This window comes from Neoarius graeffei, chromosome 8 (genome assembly GCF_027579695.1).
Source record: "Neoarius graeffei isolate fNeoGra1 chromosome 8, fNeoGra1.pri, whole genome shotgun sequence".
NCBI lineage: Eukaryota > Metazoa > Chordata > Actinopteri > Siluriformes > Ariidae > Neoarius > Neoarius graeffei.
This window is the reverse complement of record NC_083576.1, coordinates 69376000-69384301: the sequence shown is the minus strand read 5'-3', so window position 1 is coordinate 69384301 and position 8302 is coordinate 69376000. Positions and strand designations below refer to the sequence as shown.

General features: G+C 43.8%; 1 protein-coding gene across 1 annotated transcript; it reads right to left on the bottom strand.

The window, feature by feature from the left end:
- Window positions 1-210: 210 nt before the first annotated feature.
- On the bottom strand, window positions 211-8048 carry isg20 (interferon stimulated exonuclease gene). Its single transcript, XM_060927013.1, is given in 4 exon segments — window positions 211-824; window positions 6711-6908; window positions 7447-7998; window positions 8001-8048. Coding segments are annotated over 4 exon segments (996 nt in total). The 3' UTR covers window positions 211-626.
- Window positions 8049-8302: the final 254 nt, after the last annotated feature.

Genomic DNA, 8302 nt, shown 5'->3' with positions numbered 1-8302 from the left:
AATTTGATCCATGTCACGATCAAAGTCACAAAGATCACACACTTCCTTCATTCTGATGTTTGATGAGAACATTAACTGAAGCGCTGCATGAATGTGCAGGTGTATCGGTGTTCCTAATAAAGTGGATAGTGAGTAATTTATTTAATATACTTGAAATTATCAACACATTAGTTTTGCTTTAATAAAGGAAAACGAGTAAGACAAAAAAAATCGAGTAGGATGTAATCTTTAATAAACCACGGTTACAACGTTTTTGCACAATTACCTATAAATTATATAAATATACACAGACTGAGCTACACTGTAGTTACTCTCAGGCATCTTTACAAAACTTGTGAGTTAAAATCACAATAACCTGTGATTTTGTATGAGAACAAGTCTGCATAAGGTAGTTTAGAAGTAATTGTAAGAACGTCATTACTTTAACGCTGCTCGCTTCCTTGCTTTAACCACAGGATTAATATCTCCATATCTGTGAAGTAAAGTTGGCCATAGTACTATCACTCAAACATACCCAAGGTTTGCTACAGATTTCTCAAAACAACAAATTCTGTCAGCAGCCCAAACAGTAGACCGACGCAAGTTCAGTGAGGTTTCAGTCCGAGCTTCTCTGCCGTACAGGTCTCTCACTCATTGCAGTCGGTTAAACTATCAGGCCAGTATTCATCCTGCATGTAGTGCTCCAGAGAGGACGTCGACTCAGTGGCTGGATATGAATTTTGGGCGTAAGGTTGGAGAGATTTTTCCCACCGCTCTTCCACCAGCTTGTAGAGGTCCAGAGCAGCAAGAGCATCTTCTACAGAGCAATGCCCAGTCCTGTCAAACTGAATGAACAAGAAATACCATATAGATGTGCATATTTTAAAGCAATAGCCTCTTGGTAATATTTGCATGCAGCAATTTATATTCATGAATGACATTTTCATGTACAGTAGTAATTGAAAGTTTGTGAACCCTTTAGAATTTTAAACATGACCTAAAACATCATTAGAAGTCCTAAAAGTATATAAAGAGAACCCAAATGAACAAAGACATTGTACTTGGTCTCTTATTAATGTTTGAACATTTACACTGTACACTGATTAAATGTTTCATTTCAGTCAATATTGATCATTAGTATAAATATAGAAGTGATTATAGAAAATCGCGCAAACTTATTGGTTGAGAAATTCAAACACTTTCTCGATAATCACCTCCAGTGACTCGGCAAAATGGCAGCCAATTGCTGCGTCACCGTAAGTGAGGAAGAATTAGAAATTATGAAAGAAGTTTGGTCTAAAACTATTCAAAGCTAAGGTGGAATTGTGATTTATTTTATCTATTTCAAAACAAAGTGTTTTATGTAACTCGGCATAGATAAGTGACAAGTCTGCGCACACCTTTATTACATTTACAAGCCACTTTTGAAGTTTGAAATATCTCTAGCCGCTTTATCCTGTTCTACAGGGTCGCAGGCAAGCTGGAGCCTATCCCAGCTGACTACGGGCGAAAGGCAGGGCACACCCTGGACAAGTCGCCAGGTCATCACAGGGCTGACACATAGACACAGACAACCATTCACACTCACATTCACACCTACGGTCAATTTAGAGTCACCAGTTAACCTAACCTGCATGTCTTTGGACTGTGGGGGAAACCGGAGCACCCGGAGGAAACCCACGCGGACACGGGGAGAACATGCAAACTCCGCACAGAAAGGCCCTCGCCAGCCACGGGGCTCGAACCCGGACCTTCTTGCTGTGAGGCGACAGCGCTAACCACTACACCACCGTGCCGCTCAAGTTTGAAATATATTTTTTTTAAATAATCACCAATGTATTTATACTAAGACAATTATCTGCATCAGGCTCAGTGAATATCAGTGAATAATAACCTTGACTTCGTCTCAATTATTATTCATCAATCTTCACCTTGCCTTCAGCGAATAATTGTTAAATATTGATGGGGTGCCACATTAGTCATGGGCAATTCCCACCCTCAGCACCCGACAGCTACCAACCGTGCAGGCTTCCTCCCGTCATGGATGTCTGAACCTCAAAAGTAGCCAAAAATACACATACACGAAAGAAGTTACCTTCAAGTGCCTTTATTGTGTAGAAACAACACCAGCATTGAGTGTTATCCAAAATCACACTAAAAATCCTCCAGGAGACAGCTCTTTTTCTTCTTTTGGCTGGTCCCGATTAGGGGTCGCCACAACGGATCTTTCGTGTCCATTGCTCCCTGTCTTCCACATCCTTCTCTACCACACCTGCCACTTTCATGTCCTCTCTCACCACATCCATGTATCTCCTCTTTGGCCTTCCTCATTTTCGTTTGCCTGGCAGCTCCATCCTCAACATTCTCCTTCCCACATGCTCTGCATCTCTTCTCAGGATGTGCCCATACCATCTCAGTCTCATCTCTCTTAGCTTAATTCCCAAGCTCTCCACATGTGCTGTCCCTCTGATGTACTCGTTCCTTATCCTGTCCAACCTTGTCACTCCCATCGCAAAGCTTAACATCCTCAACTCCACCACCTCCAACTTTGCCTCCTGTCTCTTCGTTAAGGGTACGGTCTCCAATCCATACATCACAGCTGGTCTCACTACTCTCTTATACATCTTACCTTTCACTTTTGCTGGGACTTTCCTATCACAAATGACTCCCGAAATCCTTCTCCAACTACTCCACCCTGCCTGCACTCTCTTTCTCACCTCACTATCGCAGCCCCCATTTTCCTGCACAGTTGACCCCAGGTACTTGAATTCACCAACTTTCTTTATGTCTACTCCTTGCATCTTCACTACACTCATCCCTATTCTCATTGATGCACATGTATTCTGTTTTGCTCCTGCTCACCTTCATTCCTCTTCGTTCCAATGCATACCGCCATCTCTCCCAACCCAGCTCAACCGCCTTTCTACTTTCACCACATATCACAATATCATCCGCAAACATCATGTTCCATGGTGACTCTTGCCTCATTTCGTCCGTCAAGCTATCCATCACTATGGCAAACAAAAAAGGACTCAAAGCAGATCCTTGACGGAGTCCCACCTTCACCTTGAACCATTCAGTTGTTCCAACTGCACACCTCACTGCTGTTTCACTGTTCTCATACACGTCTTGCACCACTCTAATATACTTCTCATTCACTCCACTCTTTCTCATACAATACCATAACTCATCTCTCGGCACTCTATTGTATGCCTTCTCCAGGTTTACAAACACACAATGTAGCTTTCTCTGGCCTTCCCTGTACTTCTCCATTAACATTCTTAAAGCAAAAATTGCATCCAGCGTGCTCTTCCTTGGCATAAACCCGTACTGCTGTTCACAGATTGCTACCTCTCTTCTCAATCTCGCCTCCAATACCCTTTCCCATAGCTTCATGGTGTGGCTCATCAATTTTATTCCTCTGTAATTACTGCAGCTCTGTACATCTCCCTTATTCTCGTATATTGGGACTAGCACACCTTCTCCATTCATTCGGCATTTTCTCATTCTCTAGGATCTTATTAAACAATCTCGTTAGGAACTCCACGGCCGTCTCACCCAAACATCTCCAAGCCTCAATTGGGATACCATCTGGTCCGATTGCTTTCCCAGTCTTCATTCTTTTCATGGCTGCCCTCACCTCATCCTTACTAACCAACTCTGCTTCCTGATTTGCTGTATCCAATGAATCTGACCTTTTCTCTCTTGGATTCTCCTCATTTAATGAATCCTCAAAGTACTCTTTCCACCTTCTTAATACACTCTCTTTGTTTGTCAGCACATTTCCATTTACATCTTTCATCACTCTTACCTGCTGTACATCCCTTGCTTCCCTGTTTCTCTGCCTAGCTAGTCTGTACAGGTCTTTCTTGACTTCGTCTCGATTATTATTCATCGATCTTCACCTTGCCTTCAGCGAATAAATGTTAAATATTGATGGGGTGCCACATTAGTCATGGGCAATCCCCACTCTCAGCACCCAACAGCTACCAACCATGAAGGCTTCCTCCCGTCGTGGATGTCTGAACCTCAAAACTAGCCAAAAATACACATACACGAAAGAAGTTACCTTCAAGTGCCTTTATTGTGTAGAAACAACACCAGCACTGAGTGTTATCCAAAATCACACTAAAAATCCTTCAGGAGACAGCAAAGATTGTAAATGCTGTGACCAAATAGCATCTATCTAGAACTGCCCCAAAACAAAATGACCTACACTACCGTTCAAAAGTTTGGGGTCACCCAGACAATTTTGTGTTTTCCATGAAAAGTCACACTTATTTACCACCATAAGTTGTAAAATGAGAACGGTATCGGGATTGTCATCGTGAGGTTCGACGGCTCGTGCAACGGGACAAAAAGCGAAATATCGAGGCCCAGTGTCAAGCGATCGAAAACCACGCTACCACTGCAGCCTCGTGCAACATGTACAAGGGAGTGAAGAATATCACAAAGAAATTCAGACCCCGAGTGGATGCTGTGAAGGACCAAAGTGGATGTGTCATTTCTGAGGGACAAGGCATCAAGGATCGTTGGGCTGAATACTGTTTCAACCTGTACAAAAAGACTGACGACCCTACTGTCGCGGAGGTCCCGGATCAACCCGATGAGCCGCCTCCACTCCTCAGCGAGGTCGAACAGGCATTGAAGCACCTAAAGTCTGGCAAATGCCCCGGAATAGATGACATACCCACCGAATTGCTGAAAGCTGGTGGAGATAGCGTCGCTTGCGCCATGCATGAGCTGTGCATGCGCATCTGGAACACACGGACATGGCCAGAAGACTGGACCAAGTCAGTGTTCGTGGTGCTGCCAAAAAAGGGCAACGTGCTGAAGTGTGAAAACAACAGGACAATTGCCTTGATACCACATGCGAGTAAGGTTCTGCTGAGGATTGTGGTGGCGCGCCTGATGCAGAAGATGGAAAGCGAGATGTCCAAAGAACAAGTGGGCTTTAGACCTGGGAGGGGCACGCAGGATCAAATAGCTAGTCTAAAGTTATTGATTGAGAAACATCGTGTGCGTCGACGAAAACTCTACATCTGTTTTAATGACTACAAAAAAGCGTTCGATATGGTTGAACACGAGCGGCTATGGGCCGGAATGTGTGAGATGGGATTCCCTAGCCACGTGATACAATTGCTACGCTCACTGTACAAAAACCAGCTGGCTGCAGTTCAGACGAGCTATGGTCTCTCAGACTGGTTCTCCATAGGAAAGGGCGTTCGACAAGGCTGTGTGGCGTCGCCCGGCCTTTTTAACTTGTACTCAGAGCGAATCATGCACGAAGCATTGCAGGATTTCACCGGCGAGATCTATGTGGGAGGCAGGCGTATCACCAACTTATGATATGCGGATGACGTGGCTCTGGTGGCGAACTCTATGCGCAAACTGGAACAACTACTGGGACGTGTAAAGGAAGCCAGTGAAAAAGCTGGTCTGTTCTTGAACGTGCAGAAGACGAAATTGATGGTGGTCGGCAAGGACGCGAGCACTGACGATGATAACAGATTTGTACTGGAGACGCTGGTGGTTGATGGCTAGGTAGTGGAAGAGATCGAGGCTTTTAACTACCTAGGAGTGATGATCAACCCTGACAGCAATGAGACAACCGAGATACGGCGGCAACTTGTGATTGCGAAGACGGCAGTTATCAGCCTGGCCCCTGTATGGACGGATAGGAACATCTGTCAACGCACAAAGCTATGCCTCCTCCGGTCACTGGTGTTTCCGATTGCCACTTATGGGGCCGAGTCTTGGGCGCTGAAAAAGTCTGATCGGAAGAGAATCGAAGCTTTTAAGAACTGGTCTTACCGCAGAATGTTAAGGATTAGCTGGACTGAGAAGAAATCGAACATCTATGTGAGGCAACAGATTGGAGGCAGCTGGAATCTGATGAAGTATTGTGACAAGCTGAAGTTGCGGTATTTTGGCCATGTTATGAGAGCGGAGGGAATAGTGGCCGATTTCATCACTGGCATGATCTTCGGAACGCGACGAAGAGGCCGGCAAAAGACGTGAGTGATGGATGGAGTGGTGGCTTTGACCGGGATGGGGCTTTCGACTGCTGCCCGCGCGGTGAAAGACAAAGAGAGCTGGAGGGATATTGTGCGACGGGCCACGGACGCTCAGCCCCCCTGAGTCATCCCGCACCACGACGATGACGAAGTTGTAAAATGAATAGAAAATATAGTCAAGACATTTTTCTGGCCATTTTGAGCATTTAATCGACCCCACAAATGTGATGCTCCAGAAACTCAATCTGCTCAAAGGAAGGTCAGTTTTATAGCTTCTCTAAAGAGCTCAACTGTTTTCAGCTGTGCTAACATGATTGTACAAGGGTTTTCTAATCATCCATTAGCCTTCTGAGGCAATGAGCAAACACATTGTACCATTAGAACACTGGAGTGATAGTTGCTGGAAATGGACCTCTATACACCTATGGAGATATTGCACCAAAAACCAGACATTTGCAGCTAGAATAGTCATTTACCACATTAGCAATGTATAGAGTGGATTTCTGATTAGTTTAAAGTGAGCTTCATTGAAAAGAACAGTGCTTTTCTTTCAAAAATAAGGACATTTCAAAGTGACCCCAAACTTTTGAACGGTAGTGTAATTAACACTATTCAATCTATCTATCATATGTTTACATTAGTCTGGAATTTTCTCTCATGGCATTTTGTAATTGTCTTTCGAAACATTTAGTAAAGAAGATGAATAAACTATACCTGTATGCTCCTTTTGAGAAGCTTCCTGGTCAATTTCTTTAGAGACAGACATCCTGCAGAAGCACCATACAGCTGTCGCAGGAGACGGGAAGACGCAGTGTCCCTAACCATGCGATGTGGTATGCTAATTCCCAGGACCGCAAAGTCGTGATGCAGAGCATGACCAATTATAACCTTCCCATTAATGATCTGCAAAATCTGAGACACAGAGTTAATATTTTAGTTAATAATGATGAATCAATAATTAGGAATCAATAATTAGAAATGTGCCTAATTAAAGACTAAAAAATTTTTTATTGTAACAACTATTATTATAATACGCTGAAATGTTAGTCATAAAAGTTAGAAATGTTTGGAGGGGAAAGTGGGGCATAAGGCCCTATGGGGTGTTATTCGGCCCCAGTACATTGAAAATGCATGGAATTTATTATCAGCATGTCAGACATTATTGCAGATTACTCAGGAGTCAATCAGAACCTGTGAACTGAACCCAATAAAATTAAATAGAAAGTTGGACTCTTCCGCTCTGGGTTTATTGCCCGATACCTGTGGGGAATAGGCTCTACTGTTTAACAAAAAAAGTTGACTTGTTGGAAACCTGTTGCACTTTTATCATTGGATTTGATGCCAGTTAATTTGTAATGATGTGTTTGTTCTATTACACTGTTAATAAAGATATATTATTTACACCATATAATCTTTTTAACAACAAGAAAATTGTGCCCTTTTGCCCTACCTCCTTTCTCGCTTCTTCATAGGGCAAAGCATTTATCAAGTGCTCCTTTTTAATGCCACTCCATGGTGTCCGGTAGTCCGTGACAGGCTGACGAGGGAGGACATACTTGTCATAGATCACAGTCCCAGAGTAATTTAACAGACTACAGCGGGCCAGTTCACTAAACTGTCCATTCGGACCTGTCCCTACCATTTCACAGTCCATGGCCAGCAGCATGGAGGGCTGAACCCCAACGCAGGGAGAACTCCGGCCACTGGTGGGAGGACTGCTCTCTGATGAGAAACCACTGTCCGCTTCCCAGGTGTCACTGGGTGAACCTGCACATTCGGACTCTTTTGTATTACCAAGAGTTTTGATCCTTTTTTCCTTCCAAGGCTGTGCGCTTCCCAGTGGGGAGTCTGAGGACACGTGGTCTTCCAGCACCTCATTCCACTTTCGTTTGAGTGCCTGGCAGATTTTCTGGCATTCCATGAAGCTGTTCTTTTTCTTCTTTGCTTTTCGTTGTCTGAAGGTTTTTGTTAATACAGAGCAGAGGACTCTGTGTTGATGCCACAACCAGTCTGGGCAGCCATGCTGTTACTGAGAGGCTGTAATGCTGACATTTCTTACTTAGCTAAACCTGTGAGAAAAATGAATGAAAACAGGACAATGACAAGCTGGAATCTCTTCATGTCGCAATGAATACTTTGATTAAGATTACATGTAACATGATGGCTAGACTGTTATCCAACACTGAGCTCACGTGATATTAGCTACCAGTGTGGAACATAATCATAAACCTTAACATTGTGGCCAAGCAAAAGGAGACAGGTCTGAAGACAGGCAGCTACTTTCTGCTTGTTTTGGACATCAGGAC